Raw genomic sequence first — 23,595 nt, 5'->3', positions numbered from 1 at the left:
GATACACCTTAAATTAATGTATATCACAGCGCGATCTACCGTTCTGGTATGTACTACTGTCAAAGAACAAACACGAATCGACTGAAATGCTGTTGAATCATAATGTTTGTGTGGATACTTGAAGGAATATTTTAAGTACAAAAAAATTACCTCGTCATCGTTACGCTAAAAGGATTGACGAAGCAACAGTTTGCTACGAAATTGATTCGTAACAATGATCAAAGCGTTTGAAGTTAAGTAAAAACATTGAATTGGTTTTAATGTTTTGTTTTTGTACAGTGTAACCTATTTCTTGAAAGAGATAACACTGACATGCATCATTATTGGTTCGAAGTTCGCGTGCCAGCGTTATCGCGTTGTGATTTGCATTCCTTCTCGTGGCACTTCCTTATTTCCTCGTCAGTATCAGCGTAATGTTCGATTCGTACCAATCGTACCGTGACTCACATAATATTTACTACGCTTTATTACCGTGGTTAACGATTCATTGAGTTACCTCCCAAAAATTTAGGTAACTCTTTTCAACCATAATCACGAAGATGCTTGAAAGAAGATACTCTAATAACGCTCTAACTACTGCTCCTGTAGAACATCAAATTCAAAAAGATGAATTCGTTTTTGAAGACAGTCAATTCCATGACAAACAAAAGGAATGTACTAGTCAGAGACTCGTTGCAGAAACAGTTGAATACCAGTGTGATGGAGATGCAAAGTGCACCAGGGGTAGAAGAGAATGGCACAATCGGCAATTGCGATGAGAGTATGACTTTGTGCTCTGTTCTAGAGGCTGTCTTTTTACATGGCTTGAAAGATAGTCTTTTGAATCGAGTAACAGAGGTCCTGAGCGGCCCAGATTTTGATGCAGTGCCACAACCGAGTTTTTGGGGTCCACTGCTAGTGTTCTCTCATCGGCAGATTATAGATCAAATACAAGCATTGAGTCAACTTACTACAGAAGTTGGATACTGCAGAGCATGGATACGTTTAGCCTTGAATGAAGGTCTTCTTGCTAGCTATTTTTGTTCTATAAGAAGAGACAATTCAGCTTTGAAGCCTTACTATAATCGATCTGCATTCATCAGGGATACAGATCTTGTTGAAGTAGCACAGAGGCTGATTGAAAGTTTAGACTATGTACGCTTTGAGCTTGCATGTAATAGTAGCTTATTAAATTTTTGGTCAACCACTCCACTTCTACTGGCTGGTATATGGTCACCTCCGATGAAATCTTGTCCAGTATTTAGTGCGGTAGATATTGCAAAAACAATAAATACAGAACTGACAAATGATGATAATTTTGATGAAGTTGAAACTGCTAGCTCCATTGGTAGTTTGGGTTCCTTCAATTCATCGCAATATGCTCTTAACAATGTAGGTTCTCTTACAGAGAATGAAGCTTTGAAAATTATATTAGCTAATAAGAAACCAAATAATGTCAGTGTTGATCACTTGACCAATAATGCAAGAAGTACACCACCTTTAAGAGAAGAAGAAGAACAAAATGTGCAAAAAGAAGAGGAAACAGAAGAACAAGTAGAAAATAAAATTCCAAATAGTAGTAGTCCTAAGAGCGGCACAGAAATTAATGCAATGCCTGATATTGAAGATTCAATTATTGACAATACTATAGAGAATCATGAATCTTCACATGATGTTGCTGCAACAACAGTAGGAAATTCATTAATTGGAAAATTGGGTTGGTCCACATCGTTTGAAGACTGTGATTCTTCTTTAGCTTCACCCGTAATATCACATGATTCTGGTACAGACACACCTCGTACACCAGGTGATGGACCAACATACGATGCAATCATTCAGAGCTATCATACTGGTGGAAATACATCTGTAACAGATGTTCAACAATTCTTGAAAAGTTACCCAAAAAAGCAGCATTCTGAAGATAAAATCAAAGTTGAAACAGAAAATAAGGTATGATTTGGCTAAATGTTTACAATTTTTTTCTATTGTATTTGCCTTAATTTATGAAGAGTATTTGTCAAAAATCATGTAGAGTCTGAAATATAAAAGAAAAAGATGTGTAAAAGATGGTTATGTATTATACAAATACATATTGAGAATTAAAGTCTTAAATTATATATGATAATTTCAATAAAATATATATATCTCTGTTCAAATTCTAGGCTATAATAAATTTTGATGAACAACTGGGCAAAATACCTAAGGAGAAAGGTTTAGATGTGCAGAATTATAGTTGCTTTGAATGTGGTCACGCGATTGGTATGACTTTTTCGAAGGCACATGTTTGCTCCTTCTCTTGCAACTATTTCTGCTCGGCTTGTATGTCGCAAAATGAATATCTTATACCATCACGAGTCATTCACAATTGGGAATTAAAGCGGTATCCCGTTTGCAATAAGGCTGCAGCATATTTGGAAAACTGTCCTACATTACTAGATCTAAAAATTTTAAATCCACGAATTTACATGGCTGTAGATACCATGGCTCAATTGCAGTCTTTAAGAATTCAATTAAATTTGCTAAGAGCTTATTTGTTTACTTGTCGCGAGCCTATAATTGAATCTCTACAAAGAAAAGTCGCGCCCAGAGACTACTTGTATGAACATGTTCATCAGTATTCTGTTTCTGATCTTCTTGATATACCCAATGGTACTCTTGCACAGCAATTACTCAAAGTAGTAGAATTTGCAAGGAATCATGTTATAAATTGCTGGCTTTGCAGTCAGAAGGGTTTCATATGCGAAATCTGCAATAATCCAAAAGTCATCTATCCTTTCGATATAGAGTCTACATACAGAGTAAGTTAATGTCTTCATTATAATCATGTCGTAGCATACGAAATGTCTTTTTCTCGCGATTAAAACAAATACATTTCAGTATTCCAAAAGTAAATAATATACTTTTAGGTATAATAATAAAAATTATCCAAATGGACATTTCATATTACGATTTAGTATGAAGCTTGATAACAATGATTTCAATTTAGCTATATAATTTATAATATATTAAATATTTTTAGTGCGGAGCCTGCAATGCAGTATTTCATGGAGATTGCTTAAACGCTAATAAGCCATGCCCGAAATGTGAACGGAAACGTAAACGAATGGATTTGCCGCTTCTAGATGTAGGATGTACAGAGATATCATTAGATGATGCACCTACATTTTCAGTTAATACAAATTAATGAATACAATTTTTAGTGAATTACATATACGCGTTTCTTTGTAAAATTTCTGTAGTACTATGCTTCTTTGGAAAATTAATTATTAACAAAGATGTATTTTTGTTACAATTTATTTTTGTAAAATTCAATAACTGGGACATGTCGTAAACACATTAGCTATTCAGAAGCCAAGGTAATCAGCTCTGTAAAAATTAATTATCTGATTTAAGTAATAACAAGTATTAATCACATGTACTGGTATTGAATTTGAAGAATTTGCAAAAAATCGAGTTAATCAGTTTGGTATCTGAATAGCCCATATATGAACGTTACACGATGCAATATTTACTTGTAAATAACTGTTATTTCTATTCTGCATGATTTACCATTACCGAATTTACCATAACAAATGTCAATATTAATTTATCATTTGTACACATGTGTAATATGTTGAAGGTATTAGAAGTATTTCAAAAATATGTGTAAGAAATACATGTATTTATGTAATATACATTTTATTAAAATTGTATGTACAAAAGATACTAAAATATATCATTTGTCAAATTATTTTATATTTATTGTATTTAATACTGTTATTATCTATATGTATTGTATATAATAAATTGCTACACTTTATATGCAATGAGTACGCAGCTTTTGTATATATACATTCCAAAACTTACTTATAGCGCTTTAAATGTAAAAATTCTAATTTTTATATTCTGACTACCTCGTGTTTTGAAGTCTTATCATTTTTACTAATGAGATCCAAATGAAATGGTGGTTTTATAAGTAGAACATTTATCATATCCGATAATTTGTTATTATGTACAAAATGTTCCAAAAGTTTCTACAAGTATTTTGTAGACTAGAAATAATTAATATCTCTAAAAGAATGTATAATTAAAACTTGTATGAGCAAAATGCATATAACAAAAATGTGTTTAAAAATTTTAGAACAATAAACTGTTTTTAAAAAAGTTATCATTCTTACGTATACATTTAATATATTTACAATTTGTTTAACGTGTACCAAAAATTACATACGTTCTCAGAAGTTACTATTTAGTTCGTATCTTTACTAATATTTTGATTTTATTATTAAGTTATTCTGAATTTAAAATGTCACAATATATGCAAACTATAAGTATGCTTTAAAAGATACCTTATACAAAATATATACAAATTATTTTAATTTGTGATATTTATAATATAGTTGCATAATACTTTATTGTACTTCAATTATAAAAAAACCTTCATTTATTCTAAAACAATGTTGTGTAAATGTTACTAAATATAAATATCTATAAATGAACTTTTGTAGTCTAACATTGTTACAAGGCACATTGATTTCTTTGATTCTAATCGTTTAATACTTTTATTCTAGAATAATGTTTCATAATTTCAGGAAAATTGTTATTAAACTACATATTCACACTCTTTAATCTGTACAATATTGAAAATATTCCCAGGTACCTCTATTTAAGAAAATAATTTATAATTTACGATATGTATGACGAATTATGAGCAATTTCTTAATTTAAAGAAGAAACACCAAAACGGTGTCCTTATATGGCATTTTGTTAGTTTTAATTGTAAAATATAAAATTATAAAATATGTTGACAATTTAAAAAAAGAAAATATTGACGGTTTAATACAATGATCAAATGTGTTATGTGCACGTAATAATTTATATAAATAGTAAAGATAATTCTATAAATGAAAGATAAACTTTTTCAGCTTTTGTTACATACTTTAGTTCATTTAGAAATTAACATCAAGGTAAATCACGTGAAAATAAAACAATAAAAAATTAGTGTATCTATAACCTTCTTACAATACGTGCACATATATTTATAGAAACAATACCTCTGAACACGATACTTAGCATTTATTTTAATATTACGTATTACTTTGTGTAATTATTTTGTACTGTCTTTCAACATCAAACTTGAAATATTAACCACATATGCTACGCATAATATTCTAGTTTGACATACTTCTGCATGGCAATATCACACCTTTGATGTTTGTACGTATTATTTTATGCATGTATAATGGCAATCTCGTTTGTATATGTGTATATATGTATATTAGGGTTAATACTTATTTTTTTTCTTATTACACGTTTATAAACGATTAAGAACGTGTACGGAATGTTGCAATAAACATTTCGTATAACTAAAGACCACCCTAATATGCATATATCATTAATGTAGTGTTTTAGGAAAGTATGCAGATGGTAAAATTGGCTTATCAGACAAACCTGCTCTTCTTAATCCACCCTGTAATGCAACACTTGTACTTTTTGTTTTTGTACCATTTGATGGTACAGATGAATTATTTTCTGCAATGGCTGGCATCGAAGAAGAACCGCCGACATTCCCCGATAACTTAGTTAAGGAATTGATACGTTCCACAGGCGTGCTAGTACTCGAAATTTGGCCGCTCTTATTAAAATTCGATATGCCCATTGTACTATCAGTAATACCAACACCCATTGACCGTGCTGTCATACGCGTAGTCTGATTTATGTTCGGATTTTGTACAATGGGATTCCTCAGTGGTAACCCAGACAACGTGTTTGATTGTACTGTATTGGGCGCAGGTGTACGCGTTTCATATTTACTATTAATTAATTTATTTGTTCTAGGTAATGTTAACTGTACCGAAGATGGCACAGTTATTGCTGCCGATGCAGCATTTTGTATTGGCGATTGATTGTCTGCTAATCGTCGGTTCAACCAACTAATCACTGCAAGGTAACAAAGTAATATTAACTGTCGGAAAACTGAAACTTTTTCTTAAAAGGAAGCGTAAAGTATGAAAATAAATGAGTAAAAAATATCATTGACACTTTAAGACGTTCATTTTACTATACATTACGAATGTGTAGCAGAAACCATTTTTTAATTTTTGATAAGATAAATCAAAGGAGAAGATACTTGTATGTAGTATAAAAAGTGGAAGATTGCACCTTATCTGGTGTTACAACACATTCCATTTGATTACTTGAACTGTTACTAAAAATGGACTGTTTTCTTGCTACAACAGCTGTACGAACGTGTTAAATCTCTTTCAAAACGGCTCAACGATAATTAGTAAAATTTAAGAAAGAATTATTTTTACATATGTGCATATAATTAATTAATCGATAAATTCATAATAAAATCTATGAAAAATATTTGATTACCATTATCATTATTCTTTATTATCTTTTCCTTCTCTTCTAACTGATTTTGTTGCATTTTGACTTGTTCTTTGAAGTTTTCAGCCTCTGTCTTTGCATCTTTCATCTCCTTCATTAAATTCTCCATTTTAATCTCTAATTGACCAACTTCTTTTTGTTTAGTATCTAATAAACGCTCTTGTTCAAGTGCTATACTAGTTCGTAACTTTAATTTAGATTTAGTGGAAGCTAGTTCATTTTGTAATTTTGTTAATATCTCGTTAGCTTTTACCAGATCATCACTTAAATTTCGTAAGGAATTTTGTTTACGTTGCAATTGGCCTTCTTTCTCAGTTAAAAGATCATCAAGATGCTGTTTCTGTTCTTTCGCTGTTTTCAACATTTCTGTATGTTTGCTAATAAGTATAGTTTTATCTTTTAATTCCTGCTCGAGTACAGCAACTTTTGTTCTTAAGCTATTCACCGTTTTATCTTTCTCGTGATAATCTGTGTCTAGCTTCGAGTTCTGCTTCCTCAATAAATTCAAATCTCTTTGAGCAACATTAAGTTCTTTTTCAAGATTTTGCAATTGTTTCAATTGCTCTACATTGGTTGCTTCAAGAAGAGATAATTTATCTTTATATGTTAAATTTTGTGTACGTAATTCAGCAATCTCAGTATGAAGCTCCTTTACAATATCTGTATGCCTACGTTCTGTTTCTAATTTTTCTTTTTCAGTCTGACATTGCCATTCCAATCTTGCTTTAGCAAATCTAGGAAATATTAAGAAGATTTCATAAGTACACTTTCTATATACATGCATGTAAACAGAATGACAGATTTGACTTGTTACTTAACTCACTATGACATATTAATTTTAATATTATATAATTACTGTTTGAAACAAAACAATTTACAGGCAATTTATTATATGGTGTTTTACCATAGAGTATATTGTACATACCTATCTTTTTCAAGGCTTAATTGTTCTGACGTAGATAATTGCATTTGATTCTTTTCTGCCATATATTTTTGTTCTAATTGTTCTAATTCTTTTGTTTTTGTTTCTACTTTCATTAATAATTCATTCAATCTTGATTCAAGTGCAAGCGCATCTTTATTTTTTTGCAAAATACTTTCTTTCAAATGCTTTATCTTCATAGCCATATGTGTTTTTAGATCAGAATCACTAGCAGGCGATATACTTAAACTTAAATGACACAAGTGTTTGAAATTATTTGTTTCAACCAGTTTGAATGTCCATTGTGCACCTTCCTCTGCTAATAACAGTAAAAACTTTGGCGGAGTTTTTGATAAATTTGCCAAAGGTATTTGACATTGTTCTAACAAATAAATCAATTGAGTCGCAAAATTATCAAAATCCACTAATAATCCTTGTTGAGACTTTAAAACTTTGAAATCTTCCTCTGTGATAAATAACGAGTAAAGGAAACAAGGATCTTCGTCATCAGCTAATAAAACGCATAAACTCTGTAATGTAAATATATAATTGCATTATCAAACTGAAAAAATAAACCAATTAGAAGAAAGAAACATACATATTTAATAAGAGATATGGGAAACATTTCACTCAGTTAAGTTAAAGTGGTATTTTATATGTGCCAAAAGCTCTTGAAATGTCACAAATAATGACTTAAGCATGTAGAAATCAATACACATATAAAAACATTTTAAAAACTTATATTAATCCTATATTAACGAATAAATAAAAAATATAGAAAAGAGTAACTAATAGGAGAAATATTAATAACAAACGAGATGTAAAGGACCACATCGAAAAAGTATATTAAGGTTAATGAAAAATTATAAGTATGCTACCTTGCGACAAACAGGACTAATACCCGCATGAATTTCCACGTTAACCCTAAGCTCGCGTTGACGTTCTTCTTTGTGTTGCGGTTTCATATATACCCTTTGCACTTTAGTATACAATATTTCAACATTGTTTAATTGAAGACCAGAATCTCCGGTCAATCCACCGCCTGTCGAATTATTCAGGTAATTCATCGTTGGGCGATACGTTTGATAATCATGTGTCAATCTTGAATTACCCAGTATTTCAAATAATAGATATAACGTTTCGATTTTCGTTTCATTTGTTAATCTTTTCTAAATTACAAGTCTATACACATCAAAGCTTTCAAATTCTGTAATCTACATGTCTGGCCGAGGCACGCGTATTTCAAGTGCTGCCACCTTAGTGTCACGCGTTACTATTAATGCTCCCTTCAGTGGAGCTTCATTTTTGTAATTAACTGTTAACGTACATTGTTTATTCCATTTATAATATAATTAATTAATTTGCATAAAGAATTTTTTAAACTTTCAATGCTCGTCATCATCGAAATAAAATATTTAAACTACTCTATAATAAGAATGTAAAAAGTTGTAACAATAAATTAGAAAATAATATTTAGGTACAGAATTCTTTTTGGCTAAAAGTTATCTTAATATTATTTTATAAGTTATACAAAAATTTTAATACGATTATGGTTTATTAATATGTATTTGAGAATAACGTATATTAATTTAAGTAGTTTAATATATAATACATTTAATATTGATCATGTTATAGGAAAAAATGAAAAAAGTTAAATTATCAAATAAGCAACTGCCCAGGCAATACATGGCAAGATGGTATCAACAAGGTACCAGCACTATATTGCCACTTGCGAGAAGTGTTGGCAGATTCGTAGCCATCTATGACCGGATTCGTTAGCTAAAATGCCGGCACGCGTTACCAGCACGTTCTAGACAATAGCGTCTTACGATTGAAGTATTTTACTTATTATCGACTCGTTCGAGTTTGTTGAAACTTCCATTGGCAAACATAAGTATTATTATATTTTTTTTAGGAGAAGTTGGTACCATTTTCCCTCCAATAGTTCTACTATTCACTTGCTCTGTGCGAACAAATTTCCGTCGACTTCTTCTTTCTTATCGGATCTTCTTCACACATGTATCCCCTGTCATAAAACTCATTTCATTTTATGAAATATATTTGTACAGGTATATATAAAATAATTGTAAAATAAATTTTAAAATAAGATATACAGTGTATAATATATATCTTGTATTTTTTATTATAATGTTTATCTTATGCAATATTTATATGTTCTTACATTTTTATAGCCATAGATACATATTTATAATATAATATTTATATTATATGTTACACTATAATATATATGTATTTTATATTTTTTTCGACTTTTGCTTTCTTTCCTTATTTTTCAGTATATTAGAAATAATATATCTATTATTTTTATTAAATTTTGGTTATTAAATGTGTTACAGCAATGCTCTACGTATTTCGATAATCGTAACATACGTAGATCATTATTAAGTGATATGTACATCTATAATATCAAATGAATACTTATTTAAACGACGATTAAGATTGCATTAGAGCAATAAAAAAACGCGTACATTTATGTATAGAATCGTATTTACCCTCCTTATTAACATCCTAGATTATAACAAATAAACGATTCATTATGATAGGAAAGTGTGAGAAGATGCATACAAGAAATACATACAAATGAGACTATGGATGTATCCATTTGCAACAAATGTTTTGTTGCATTAAACAGAGGACAGAAATCATTCTGTTTAACTGATTGTGGTCATATATTATACGTACATATGCTCTTGCTGAACTATATATACATCCTATAGTACGTAATACTTCATTTTTAATGGCTAAAATTATTGAAATCTTGCTATATTATTACATTTCGATCTATACATGGTATTTTTTTACATAATCGATTATTTTTCTTTGGAACAGAAAAATAATTTTATTTCGTTAATTTGCAATAAAATTAAATACTTTATGGTAACTAAAAACCTTATGGTAGCCATAATGGATCAAACATTTTCGACCAATCGCGTTTAAGCTTTCAAAGCTCTTGTAGACTATTCCAATCTTACGTGTCGGTGGCGTCTCTTTTCGTCCTCCCTTAATTTTCACATTTTTAAGTTAGATAAAATGTGTCTGAGTACTTAAACTGTTAAAAAGGTGCGAAAATATTGCTTAGAGAACGTATTGTGCTAATTCGTGGCGTAAATTAATTTGCAACGAAATACGGAAAAATGTAAGTTGAAATATTCCTTCCTTCTGATAGTTGAATTTTGCCTCGAAGGAAAGAGATTTATTGCAATAATTTCGTTCTTACGACAAAAATTCGAGTATTTCAATACATGATATACTGCAATATTCACAATTAATATCGTATAGATAATAAAACAATGTGTAGAGTATAATATTATATATGTTATACGTGTTCTACACAGGACAGTAGGCGTAGGAGAGTGGCATCGACAGTCAGTTCTTGTCGTCGTCGACTGGTGGTAAGATGTATCGTCCTCTGTTGCCGATAAAACTTTTCGAGATATGTTTTTACTTTCGAGGTAAGTTCACAAGCTTGCTTATCGACTGCATAGTATTCTTAATTAGTATTCTATTATTCTTTTGTTCTATTATAAACTTTGTTTAATCATTGCATACTTGATTAATCATTTATTGAATATTATCATTGATTTTAAATTTAATTGTAATTTAAAGTTTAACTTTAAGTTTACTTTTAATTTAAAATTTGACTATAATTTGAAATATAACTAATACTGTAGAAATATGACCCAGTACATAATCACCACTGTAGCTAAAGGAGCTACATTACATCAAGATGATGTTCCATCTATAAATTTTTCCACTTGCACTGTGGAAGTCTGATCTTGCATATAGAGTTACCACAGTAGCCAAAGGGCTACATTGCATCATGGTGACATTGCATTTACGCAGATCATTGTTTAAAAATCTCTTTTATTAGTGTTGCGTACATAAATTATGCTTCTGTTCATCTGTGCAAAATCTTCTACTATATTCTTCCTTTCTTACTTCAGAACTTCTTTTCCGTTGTTTGCTTTTGCAAACACTTCGAATTCATGCATACAAAATATAATACTTCATGTACTGTGTTCTCTTCGATCTTTTCATACGTAGAGTGAAACATTTGCAGATCTATTGATAGGTAAGAATCACTTCTTTTGGGTCGATCTATATTTCTAGTTAGGTTGATTGGTTTTAAATTAAAATCAATTATTGGCTAGGCAGGGTATTTGTGTTTCCTTCCACTTGTAATAAAATACTTTTCCACGAAAATTCTTTATGAAACTCCTTCTATTGTGCGTTTGTATAGAGATCAAACGTCGAACTTATTGCAAATGTACATATTAGAAGGGGGTTTTAGTTAATAATATTTTGTATAAAAGAAGTGTGGATGGGACGTGGTTAGGGTGGGTCTCCATTCGCATTCACGTGGTGAGATCTGGGTATTATATATTTGATATATACTTTTTAATTACATCATATGATGATATATGCTACAATTATAAATTATGTAGCAAATAATTCGAACAAATGGCTGCCATAGGTTTTAATCATGTTTAAATTAATTTGAATAGGCTCTAATTTTAACAAGGAAATTTTCTGGACTAATTATAATAGATATAGATATGATAAAGGTTTTCAGATAAAATTATTTAGAATGAGTATGCAAAATAATTAATTAGCAGGAATTAAAATACAGTAGTGCAAATAAATTTTTCTACTTATAGGTTTCAAATTTTGTTTCGTGTCAGTGTATCTTTTTTAGAATCAAAATAAATGAACTGGTTAATTTAATCATTTTGCTGAAAGTATTATTGCCACGACGATGTTACCCCAGTATCATATCGCAGTGCTATAATAGTGTCGTGAAACAAGTATTGCCCCAATACTAAGACTATGCCGTTATGAGAGTTGAGTACAAGCACTGCTTAGCATAATTTTGTCACAGAATTCGTTCGTGTTGGCTTGGTATATATGTAAACAGGCGAGTGACACAAATATTTTGAATGATAAATCTGTTCTCTACCTTATCTGTGGTGTTGGCTGTTTATAAGTTCCACAAGTTGTTACATCTATATTCCATCTCGTCTATGCGCCTGCCATGTAAAAAACTAAGTGCTAACAAATTATGTGTTAATTGTACAGTTTTTGAAATATATATTTATTTCGTAACATAATATCTCATGTCTGTTCTGGATTAATATAAGTTTTATATAGAGAAAAAGGTGTATTTATCCAAGCAAGACATAATTTCAATGTTTTCGTCAAGCCATTGAACGTGTTCATATTTTCCGACCTTGATTTATAGATTTTATATCTATTAATTCAAAGAAAGAATTATATGAAACAACTTTAAACAAATGACGTGTAATTTGTAATTTCTCATAAAAATCGTGGTGACGTTGCAATAAGAATGAGTGTCGAAGAAGATTGGGACGTCGAACAGCACAAAACAGAGCACGAGTGCGATGAACATTGGGAACTAAGACGAAAATTCCTTTTAACACATAAGGACAAATTTCCTGAAGATGAACTTGTTTGTTTAGCCCAAGCATTTACGAATATCGAATTACTTGGCTGCAGGTAGCTCAACATTTTTTAATTTTTATATTGCCAGTGCGTAATGTACATACATTTTGCTTCATCTCAATTAATGGTAAATACATTAATTTATAAATCAGGTATCCTAAAGAAACAATGCAGCTAATTGCAGAATTAGCTCAAGATATAGTTGGTGAATATAGAGAAAAACAAAAGACAAAGTTACAAAGAACGTTTGTAAAAGCTTCTGACGCTGCTAGTTCAAAGGTTAAAGGTATATCTAAAAATTGTGAGTTTTATCATATATGCAAAGTAATCAGAAGATCGTAATAGAACTTTATTTTTTAAGTAAATTGTTGTAAAAAATTAATTTATAGGATTTACAGCCCCAACATCTACTAATAACATTGGAAAAGCAAGGAAATCACAATCGTCTTACGATTCCAAAGCTAATGTAATACCTACCAAGAAAAGAAAATTAGAAGGGTCTCTGTTTGGTGATATTGTTATAGTAGAAAGGCCTGGAGATATACCGCAAAATACACTAGCCTGTGCAATAAACGTATCTGGTGGAAATTTAGAGTGGAAATTTGATAAAATCAAAGAATCTTGGTATATGTGATATTTGTCTCTTTTCTGGAAGTAATTATTATCATTATCATTATTATTATTATTCTTATTGTTATCGTTTTCTTCTATAGTAAATGCAGCATACTTGTCAATTCAAAATTATTGGCAGAAGCGTGCAGTTCGAATAAAAAATCTGCAAAAAAAGAAGCATCGATTGTTGGATTAAATGAACTACAAAAGCATTATTATACAATCAAGGTTTGCAAAAAAGATCTTTTCAAATAAAAGATCTCTCCAATTCTCATGTCTGCTGATTTTTATATAAACTTATGCTTTCACATTTAGATTAAACAAAATATTGATAAAGATGTTAATGTAACTACAACAGCAATGATGAAACATACATCAAACGAGGACTCTATTTCTGATGACAATATTGGAAAAAAACTAATGAAATTAATGGGTTGGACTGGTGGTGGACTTGGTAAATCAGAACAAGGAATAGTGGAACCTGTTAAGTAGGTATATTTTCGATTTCGTTTGTAGAGTATTTTCATACACATATCTTGATAAACATTAACTTTAGGCTTAAGCAACAAATTAGTAAAGAAGGTTTAGGATTAAAGTCTAACTCTTGCTCAATGAACCATTTAAAATTTAAATCTAAGGACATTATGAGAAAGTATCTGTCAGGTGATATGACAAATGATTTAATATTTTCTGCTGATTTTACAAATGATGAGAGAGCAGCAATTCATCAGTAAGTGTTGATTAAGAATTAATTCATTAAAATAATTAATCGAATAAAAGTAATTGTTCGTTATATTTAGGGTAGCGAGACAATTGGGTTTAAAATCACAAAGTTATGGTCCTAAGAATCAACGAACATTAGTAGTTTCACGTAAGATAGATATACGAGACTTAGTTGAAGAACTGAAAGCTCTAGGGGGAGTTACCAGCAAATATCAGTTAATTGAACCAACTGGGCTGTAAATAAAATAATATGCTTCTACAATATATAAATTCGGTACATAAATATAGTAATAAGTATTGGTTACAAGGCATTAAATCTATGTATTTTATTATATATTATAATATTATCTATATCATAATATTTAAACAGAACAGTTTAATAAAATATTGTATCAAATGAAACGAACCTGAACGACTGATTTCTCCTGCTTCGTTCATTTTATGGCTTATTAAATATTTATTCTTGCATAATCTTTTTAAAAATTTTCTAATAAATTAAAAAAAGCTATAAGTATCAATATTTTATTTTTGTTATATAAGTATGAGGTTTAATCTACACTATGTTTTTAAATAAAGCTGTTATCGCGCTTATTTTAATTTTTATGTCTAGAAAGGGAAGAAACTTCTACAGAAACAGAAAGAGTGTTTAATCAGAAACCACACGTATGCATGCGTATATAATGGGTATATGTATATGGCCAGGTACAATTCCAATTCTACAAAATAAAACTGAACAAATGTTCACTTTATTTAATGATCATCGCACGCACGCTGAACTTATTTCCAAAAACATTGTATTTTGTTTTAATTAATAGAAGTACAAAACTTTTTAAGAAGCAAGATCACTTACAAGTGTATACGTCGCAGTTGCCGTATAATAAGAATGCTTTGGCAGTAGAACAATCAAAAATTGAAAATAATATAGATGGCTTGTGATTTTTTTATTACATTATCACATTGTTTAAATCTTGATAAAACTAAGGTGGTCAATCTGTATATACGTATACGTATGTATGTATATGCGCTGTACATTTCATTGATCAGCACAAACATCCGATAATGCTCGTCCACGCTACGTTACATATGTATTATAGCAGATATAGACGATCTTAAATGCGCTAATTAAAATTAAACAAAATTTGTTGTTTCATTTCATACAGTAATTCTCTGAATTGAATACTATGGACGGATCATTTAGATATATTCTGTCAGAATGGGTCACAATTTGTCTAACATTCTTTATTAAAACAAATTCCACATTTAACTGAAATTATTAGTATACTAGTTTTTATTTCATTCTTCATAATTATAATCTCTGTATGCAGTGTATCCGTTAATAGAAGCATATAGCACATGTGTCTAACGCATAATATAATACATAATATAATTTATACGCAAATATAACATCTTGGTAATGCTGCCTTTGATTTAAATTATATACAAAATATATAAATGACGCGCTTGATGTTTGTTCAAAGAATAGTTTTTGCAGAGAATAAAGGAAACGTATGGCGTGTACAAGCATTTCAGGGCTTGTCACTTAAAAGCGATGAAAATATATCGCGCTGTGTACGTCTTTGGATTCAGAAATTTCAATTACATACCACCGGCGATGAATTGTATCTTATCTTAAATGTAACACGTCGAAATTAAGATGAAGAGACGTAGAGAGGTTTAGAAAGAATCAAGGCGTTCGCAAAGCGGAGATTCGGAACGTCTTGATTTTTCGGAAGTAGTCTCAACTTCTAAGACTTGCATTACACAAATTTCCCTCGGGATTTTGTCCTCGGTCCAGGCCCTACTTTGGACCGTAATTGACATCTGGAGGGAACGTTACATATGTATTTCTCTTTTTATCGTTTTTCTTCTTTTACTTTTCTTTTTTTTTATATATATACCAAAATATTATATCTACTATTTGATAAAACTGATTCTCTGTTGCTGTTGCGGAAGTGTACATATGTGTATGTGTGTCTGTGTACGCGCGCGTGCGCATTTCTGTGTCGAGTATTATTTAATTAGGAGATATGTCATTGATTGACTAGAAGATATTACACTTATTAATACATAAATAGAGATGAGTTTTATTGTTATACCGAACTCTCCAGGATGCAGTTGCATGATCATTTCCCATTTTTTATTTAACATAATTTCCAAATTTTACCAAAATCAGAAGTCGTCGTTCTTTCTGTTACACGAGTTTTTGAAAAATGGAAAAGAAGAACTGGATCGCTGAGAGAATTCGGTATTCGTATCCGCATTAGATTATTGATATGTATCTATACTGATATGTACCGTTTCATTATCGTAATGAAAATATTAATACATTACAATATATATTGTATATTTGCTTTTTCATCTTCATAATCGTCATCTTTATCAATCGTGTTAAGTAAAATGCGTTATACCATGATGGAACACGATACGATGCTCGATTTGTACCTGCTTCGCTTCTCCCATTCTTATTTAAAATAGACATATGTATATATACAGTGGGAGTCAGAACAGATGGGAATTACAACAGTTGATGCAGCGCACTAAAATCAGAAGAAAGAAAAATTATATTGGGCATATCATTAGCCGATTAACTTTTTCTTTTTATTTTAGTGTTCTGAATTGGTCCCTGCTGCATTTCCCACATTCTCTGACTCATCCTGTATATTTGTTATACACCTATACAAGTACACGCGCATATGTATTCGCACGTGTCTGCATTTTCTTTCATATAAATCACTGCCGTGTATTTATGCTAAGTTAGAAATCAATTTGCTTCACAGCGAGAAGTTAAAGAAAAACCATGAAATCGATTTCTCTTTTTCTTTGCACCAATCTTTTAAAATCATATTGTATGGACTATGTATACCGTTTGCACTAGCGCTAGAACAGAAACAATTGGATCACACAAAGAAGGCTCGATTCAGTCCGACTGCTGAAGCTTTTTTGCATCGATATTTTCGCGTTAAACTGATCAATGAAAGAACATATCATAGTCCGCGTACTTGCATGTCTGTCGTACACAATTATAGCACAATTAAAACATATCGAACAATTCAGGAAAGAAAAGTTTAGATATAATTTCGGCTCGTCTACGTATTTCCGTTTGATGCGTATCGACGAGGAATAATGTGTACAGGTATTTCGTTTAACTGAAATCAATATTATGCTTCTTGTTATCGATGGCTATACTCTATAACACCAGACACTTATTATTAGATCTTGATTCTTATACATGCTATAATTAAACGTTTTCTTGTACTTCAAAGTATCAAAGTAATATCTATCCTGAGTAATCTCAATAATGGAAGAGTTATTGTTTGAGATTTATCTGATTGTCCCTCACATATTTAACTGTGAATAATAATTAGGTATTCCGTTATACATATTCAGTGAAGTATATTTAATCTATCATTAGTTGACGAAATACCCGTGCAATGCAAATATCAAGAGTTCGACTTCGATACGACGGAAAACTGAAATCCGTAGAAGGACCTTTATATGCGGTACTGAACCAGCAGTAATTATCCGGTTTCACAGGCATGTTGAAGTGCAATAGATGGCGTATATATAACATGTATATATCTGTAAATTGTACACGATAAATTCCGTAACGAAAAACACGTGCAGCCACAAGATAGATCTTGCTCATGCATAAGTTTATGTACGTGTTGTTGCCACACTAATATCACGAACATTATCCACCAAAGCACAGCTTCGGTAATATATAATAGAATACAAGCGGAATGCACACTCACATGGGAGTCTGACGATAGTAAAATTAAATTTGAACGAATATCAACGCGTGTATAATTATACGTTTGCTTCTTGCATGCTACATCGAGGAGAATTAGAAACTAGCATCGGTAAAATACTTTGAATGAGAATTAAACATCAACCATTCAATGAAATAATACTTATTCAGTAGACAGATGGAAATATTAATTCTTTGCTATATGATTCTTTATGACTAGGACAAATGTCAATGTCATATTAGGACGTCGTGAAAAGGAGCAACAGTTAATTAGTATCGATTGTAGGCTGTATATTGCCCAATAGATGATAGATCGTTCAAGTTAAATATTGTAATTAATTGACTTGATAATTACTGAGTTTTCATGTTGTTCCTTCATATGCAATTACTTATCATCGTGGGAAATTTCCATATATTAGCATTTTCGCTTAGCTTTCAATTTTCTCTTTTCATTTTCATTCCACTGTACTCCATAAAAGATATAATATAATGTTCGTTAAAGTAACCACGTGCCCACTGCAGCGCGAGGGCAGCTATGCCGTGTTAATGAAGGCACACGCATATACAAGCGTTGACCCTTGATATTTAACGAAAGTTTAAACGTTCAGTACTCCCATGCCTCTCGCTAACGGTAAATGTCTCCCAACTTGTCTCGGTGCTCGCTTATTGCTTTAAGAAGCAAGGAAAGGAACAAGAAGACATCAAAAAGAAGCGAAAAGGGGAAGGAAGTACAGATGAACGAAAAGATTAGGAAATATGAAAAGAAAGGAGAAAGTAGAGGAAACATGAGTGGAGATTAGTTCGCGAAGGAGGCTTGTTAAAGAACCTTTTAAGGTGACAAAATTGTGCGATTGCAATACGATACAGCCAAAGTTATAGTGCCTCCACAGTGCCGTTCTGACGAAGAATACCTATTCAATCAAGGAAACCCGTCTTCACAAGCTTTTCCAAAAAGAATTTTACGTCTCCAAGTTCGGAATCTTTGATGCCAATTGATTTCAACATGCCTAGATCACCGTTCTCCACCGCCATAAATACAGAGCGTAAATGTTCCAAATCTGAACGCATCAGATGTAAAGCGGCACCAAAGTCCTCGATTGTCTGGGATTCTAGCAAGAGAGAATTTATTTTCTTAGACTTTTATTTAATCTATACGACGACTTTTGTATTTAAAAGGTAGTTGTGATAATTACCCGATAATGCTATAGCAACTGTATTAACTCCACCGAGAAGCTTCAGCGTATCCCGCGCTTTGGTCCCAAATAATTTCTCGAGGTAGTTAGGACCATGACTTGCCAACAAAGATTGCAAAAAACTAGCAGTTTCTTCTACTGGCGGCCTTTTTGCTAAAATAAGCGGTACAAAATTTTATCATTAGCTCATATATAGATAACACAAAATATTTATTAATATTAAAAAATTCCTTAAATTGTCTAACATCAATCAAATATCTACATATGTATGTATATTAAACAGCTTGTATAATGGTTCCCACTTTCATAATTACTGCACCAATTTGCTGCTTATACTTCTCAGATTGTAATAGTTCTCAATTTGTGTAACACTCTTGTTAAAGAACTGATAATCAATGTTCTAATGAGCATGCAAGTGGTTTGACTTAACAATCTTATAGTTATGTAGTTGGGCAGAATAAAGGTTGCCAGCTATTAGTAGCATGCAGGCATAAACCAGAGGTAATAAACTCAATTATTTATTTCCTGATATATGGAAATATCTTTATAACTTCGAGCCTACTTTTTGTCAAGTTATATTAGTTTTTTAAAGTCTATGTTTAAATCGTTGTATGTTTTAAATCTCCTATTTTTATAATGATGTTCAGATGTTACTATTGTAAAAAAAGAGAAGACAAGGAAGAAAACAAAAATAATGTTACATGAATGAAATAAAATTTAAGAACAAAATATTATTACGCAAAAGATTAGAAGGCTCGTTAAGAGACAACAAAAGATTTTACCAGCTGTGCATAGTCTCGAATCCTCGTCGTAACCATCTTGACAATCGGGTGCCCCATCACACAGATATTGAATTGAGATGCAAATACCATCTCCTGGACACTTGAAGGGTTCGTACGGTCGACATGCGTCTCCTGCAACAATAAAACCTCATTAAATGAAGCAATAATGAAAGTTAATGTTTAAGACAATATTAAAATGAAACACACGCACGCTCACATCTTTGTGAACTTTTTTCACAAAAACGTAGTTTCTTTTAACGTACAGAATAATATTGTACGAAATGTGTAATACACATTGTTACGTGTAAAATGTATACATGCGTGTCTCATATTGCATGCTGGTTTATATCGAGCATTGTATATACTAACTGGGCGCAAATAAGGGCGTGCGCCCGTATAATTGAAAGTGCGCGCGCGCGTGTCAACTTAGTAAGTGGCAATGCCCAAGTTAGCATACATATTTAGCAATTATCAATAGTTGTCGAGGCGTTATTGACATATTGTCCGAACAACGTGATATATGTACCGATTTAAAATGATAGAGATAGAAATAGGGATGTGTAGATAGGCAGATAGGATGGATAAATAGATAGATGGATATTGGACAGATAGATAGATAGTTGGATAGATAGATAAATAGATAAATAGATAAATAGAGAGATAGATAGATAGATAGATAGATAGATAAAAAGATAGATAAATAGATAGATAAATAGATAGATAGATAGATAGATAGATAGATAGATAGATAAATAGATAGATACATAAATAGATAGATAGATAGATAGATAGATAGATAAATACATAGATAGATAGATAGATAGATAGATAGAGAGATAGATACATAGATAAATAGATAGATAAATAGATAGATAGATAGATAGATAGATAGATAGATAGATATATAGATAAATAGATAGATAAATAGATAGATAAATAGATAGATAGATAGATAGATAGATAGATAGATAGATAGATATATAGATAAATAGATAGATAAATAGATAGATAAATAGATAGATAGATAGATAGATAGATAGATAGATACATAGATAGACAGATAGATAGATAGATAGGTAAATAGATAGATAGATAAATAGATAGATAAATAGATAGATAGATAGATAGATAGATTGTTAAATACATAGATATGTAAATAGATAAACGGAGGGAGAAACAGAAAGAGAAATAGCAATAGCGAGAGTGGTTTTACACGCGACATTGATCGCTGCGTACATTTTCCATCAGGCCTATCATTTAATTAACGTTAATCCTATCGCTCGAAGACGTTTATTCTCATTCGAGACGGATCAAATAATACGGCTGAGCTCTCTACAACTTGTTACCACAAGGAACTTCGTGCTGTTTATCATTCAAAGGAATTTACCATTGGTAAAGTAACATTTATTGCTCGAGCCGATTACCACGTTGCGTTGAATAAACCACGGACAGAACCTATGTCACGAAGATGAATCGTGATACGTTTAGTATACCACGTGGATTGAAATTGCCACTTAAACGAGACTATCCGCCGACACAATGAATCGCCGTGTCAGGATTAAAATGTACATGGTTTACCGTGCTCTAAACGAACATAAATAAAAAAACTGCATATATACAAGTAACAGAAAAATATAGTACGTATGAAATAATTAAATGGCAAACGTATGAAATGAATTGGCTAAATTATACCGTCTACTGTTAAACGAAGTTTGGTACTTTGGTAGTTTGGTTCAAACCTATATTTACATAATATAGGTGAAATATTGATGTACCTGTGTAAAGAGAAGATAGGAAATAAGAGAATATGAACGAGACGGATCGAGATTGCATTCATCCCCGATCGTCGAGTAGAAGTTCGATACGGGCGGGTACGATTGCTGGTTGCTTACCTGTACGTTTCGTGTTGAAGTGACCATAAAACCGACTCAAGTCGATCGCCATGACGGCAGACGGGAAAACAATGCAGGCACCCAGAGCGAGGCTAAGCGCAGCCACGCTAGTGCAAAACCTCTGGACCATTCTCAACCGGCAGACGGTTAGTACTCTCGAGGAGGAGGAGCGAGGTCTCTACGCGCGCTCTACGTTTCTATTTGGTCAACGGAAGGAGAATAAATAGAGAAGAACGACTACCCTCTACCAACGACGTAGGAGAAACGTGAACTCCGGAGCTTCAGCGAGGAAATATTCAGCTGTAATCGAAATTCCAATCACTGGCACACCGGCTCCTTCGAACTAGAACGCACGTACGATTGTTCACCTCCGCTCTTTCCCGTATGACTTTCTTTCGCCTCCACAGCCACCCTCTGTCTCTTATCGACACCGAGTGTGGCTGGCGTGTGACGCAGGGTGCACAGGACTGTGAACACACCTGTGTATATAGATACGTATCGTACCCCATACATGCCATGCCAAATACTTGTTACAATCCCCACTTCCTTGACCAACACGAGATTAGTGGTGGGGGGTACGCAGGGACGCGTTCAGCCAATCAGTCGCCGGGTCTTGCTGGCCGTAGCCAATCGAAATAGCCGAGATCAAATGTTTTACCCTGAAACACCCACGCGACCCTTCCTCGGCTTCTCGCATCGATTTCAATCCCCTTGTGTCCGCACGTAACTGTTGTTTATCGTTATAGGTAATACGCAACTAGAATATCATGGCGTGTGGCCGCAGGGAAAACAGGGTGTAACGGGTTAATGGTCCGTTTTCGAGTCAATGTTTCAGCCCGACAAAGTTTCAGTCAACAGGTATTCGTTCTCGTTGCTCGACATGATATTTAGGAACAACCAAATGCTGACACCGAACAGGAAATGAGATTTCAATGTCCCGAGGTGGTATACCAACTAGCCATTTCAAGTAAAAATAGGAACGTACCCCGTATGAGATAGTAGGAATATCTATAATGTTTAGTTTCATTTTAGCATACGTTATTCATTACTCGTTTCGAATAATAATTTTATACTAAAAGAATAAAATATTTTTTCGAAGATTTTACATTTTCACGGTCACCAAAAATCCTGCTTTGCTTGCAAGCATCGTTTTTATGTAAACTGAAGCTATTTATTAAATTTGAGCCAAATTAGATGCGAAAAATCTTCGAAAATGCAGTACCATTTTCTGTAGAGAATCTATCTTCCTTATTACTTTTATTTACACTCGTAACAGTAATTTATGACACGAGTAGAGTCATGGAAATTTTCGTTTCTGTATGCCATTATTCAGGTCTAGACGCTCTTTCGGTTTATTACTTGCTACCAGCCAGTCCCTTGGGATATACTGAATTTTCATGTGCGTCACACGAGGGTGAAACCACTATCTTCGAGAGACTATTAGTAAGTACAATATACATATTTACGTACGCCCTATCGAAGTTATAATTCGATGCGTGATGAGAACAGGACATATCTGAATAATCTTTTTAAAATTTAAACGTGTTTTATATTAGCGACTTATTTCTATCCAAGTTCTAGCAAATGATACGTAATTTAAATAAAAAATATATAAAGAAACTTTAATAATTGAAAATATATAAAAAAAAAATAATTGAAAAGAATTCTATCGTTTAACACAACAGTTAAAACTTTTACTTGATTATTTTACATTTGAATGTTCTAACTCACGGTGTTGCAAAGTATTTGATTTGTAACGTATAACATATTTTATTATAATAAAATAATAGATAAAATAATATCGTCTTATTGTTCGCATATAAAAATAAAACAACCCAACTACTAAACTAACATAATATAAAATTAAAAACATTTCAGGCAGTGGAGAAAC

The 23,595-nt window shown here is 31.9% G+C and overlaps 4 protein-coding genes across 6 annotated transcripts; 2 read left to right on the top strand and 2 right to left on the bottom strand.

The window, feature by feature from the left end:
* Positions 1-103: 103 nt before the first annotated feature.
* On the top strand, positions 104-3,709 carry Plekhm1 (Pleckstrin homology and RUN domain containing M1). Of its 2 annotated transcripts, XM_076902185.1 has the most exons (4): positions 104-511; positions 589-1,929; positions 2,142-2,777; positions 2,999-3,709. In XM_076902185.1, the coding sequence occupies exons 2-4, from the start codon at positions 607-609 to the stop codon at positions 3,161-3,163; spliced, it is 2,124 nt and encodes a 707-aa protein (XP_076758300.1). In that variant the 5' UTR covers positions 104-511; positions 589-606; the 3' UTR covers positions 3,164-3,709. The 2 variants fall into 2 exon arrangements, with proteins under 2 accessions (XP_076758300.1, XP_076758299.1); XM_076902184.1 differs by having other exon boundaries at positions 105-1,929.
* A 1,103-nt stretch (positions 3,710-4,812) lies between these two features.
* Positions 4,813-8,530, bottom strand: Sas-6 (Spindle assembly abnormal 6). Of its 2 annotated transcripts, XM_076900353.1 has the most exons (5): positions 8,152-8,530; positions 7,277-7,803; positions 6,337-7,085; positions 5,410-5,898; positions 4,813-5,336 (listed from the first exon to the last, which is right to left on the bottom strand). In XM_076900353.1, exons 1-5 carry the CDS (start codon positions 8,338-8,340, stop codon positions 5,188-5,190), a joined length of 2,103 nt encoding a protein of 700 aa, XP_076756468.1. In that variant the 5' UTR covers positions 8,341-8,530; the 3' UTR covers positions 4,813-5,187. The 2 variants fall into 2 exon arrangements, with proteins under 2 accessions (XP_076756468.1, XP_076756469.1); XM_076900354.1 differs by having other exon boundaries at positions 5,196-5,898.
* A 4,018-nt stretch (positions 8,531-12,548) lies between these two features.
* LOC143427129 (NF-kappa-B-repressing factor) lies at positions 12,549-14,370 on the top strand. Its single transcript, XM_076901040.1, has 7 exons — positions 12,549-12,808; positions 12,907-13,040; positions 13,144-13,378; positions 13,468-13,594; positions 13,682-13,854; positions 13,923-14,096; positions 14,167-14,370. The coding sequence occupies exons 1-7, from the start codon at positions 12,639-12,641 to the stop codon at positions 14,327-14,329; spliced, it is 1,176 nt and encodes a 391-aa protein (XP_076757155.1). The 5' UTR covers positions 12,549-12,638; the 3' UTR covers positions 14,330-14,370.
* A 3,784-nt stretch (positions 14,371-18,154) lies between these two features.
* Positions 18,155-21,974, bottom strand: LOC143426757 (prohormone-4). Its single transcript, XM_076900384.1, has 4 exons — positions 21,705-21,974; positions 19,813-19,944; positions 19,031-19,183; positions 18,155-18,946 (listed from the first exon to the last, which is right to left on the bottom strand). Exons 1-4 carry the CDS (start codon positions 21,832-21,834, stop codon positions 18,753-18,755), a joined length of 609 nt encoding a protein of 202 aa, XP_076756499.1. The 5' UTR covers positions 21,835-21,974; the 3' UTR covers positions 18,155-18,752.
* Positions 21,975-23,595: the final 1,621 nt, after the last annotated feature.

Source organism: Xylocopa sonorina, chromosome 9 (genome assembly GCF_050948175.1).
Source record: "Xylocopa sonorina isolate GNS202 chromosome 9, iyXylSono1_principal, whole genome shotgun sequence".
Classification (NCBI taxonomy): Eukaryota; Metazoa; Arthropoda; class Insecta; order Hymenoptera; family Apidae; genus Xylocopa; species Xylocopa sonorina.
This window is presented reverse-complemented; position numbering and strand designations above follow the sequence as displayed.

Excerpts from the sequence above, each read along its gene's own strand:
- Plekhm1 (XM_076902185.1), top strand. The coding sequence starts at position 607 with ATGAATTCGTTTTTGAAGACAGTCAATTCCATGACAAACAAAAGGAAT. Across the intron at positions 1,930-2,141 it reads AAGTTGAAACAGAAAATAAG|GCTATAATAAATTTTGATGA; the intron begins GTATGATTTGGC and ends TTCAAATTCTAG. Across the intron at positions 2,778-2,998 it reads ATATAGAGTCTACATACAGA|TGCGGAGCCTGCAATGCAGT; the intron begins GTAAGTTAATGT and ends AAATATTTTTAG.
- Sas-6 (XM_076900353.1), bottom strand. The coding sequence starts at position 8,340 with ATGAATTACCTGAATAATTCGACAGGCGGTGGATTGACCGGAGATTCT. Across the intron at positions 7,804-8,151 it reads TTAGTCCTGTTTGTCGCAAG|AGTTTATGCGTTTTATTAGC; the intron begins GTAGCATACTTA and ends TTTACATTACAG. Across the intron at positions 5,899-6,336 it reads AATAAAGAATAATGATAATG|TGATTAGTTGGTTGAACCGA; the intron begins GTAATCAAATAT and ends GTTACCTTGCAG.
- LOC143427129 (XM_076901040.1), top strand. The coding sequence starts at position 12,639 with ATGAGTGTCGAAGAAGATTGGGACGTCGAACAGCACAAAACAGAGCAC. Across the intron at positions 13,379-13,467 it reads GATAAAATCAAAGAATCTTG|TAAATGCAGCATACTTGTCA; the intron begins GTATATGTGATA and ends TTTCTTCTATAG. Across the intron at positions 13,595-13,681 it reads AGCATTATTATACAATCAAG|ATTAAACAAAATATTGATAA; the intron begins GTTTGCAAAAAA and ends TTTCACATTTAG.
- LOC143426757 (XM_076900384.1), bottom strand. The coding sequence starts at position 21,834 with ATGGTCCAGAGGTTTTGCACTAGCGTGGCTGCGCTTAGCCTCGCTCTG. Across the intron at positions 19,184-19,812 it reads TTCGAGACTATGCACAGCTG|CAAAAAGGCCGCCAGTAGAA; the intron begins GTAAAATCTTTT and ends CGCTTATTTTAG. Across the intron at positions 18,947-19,030 it reads AGTTGCTATAGCATTATCGG|AATCCCAGACAATCGAGGAC; the intron begins GTAATTATCACA and ends CTCTCTTGCTAG.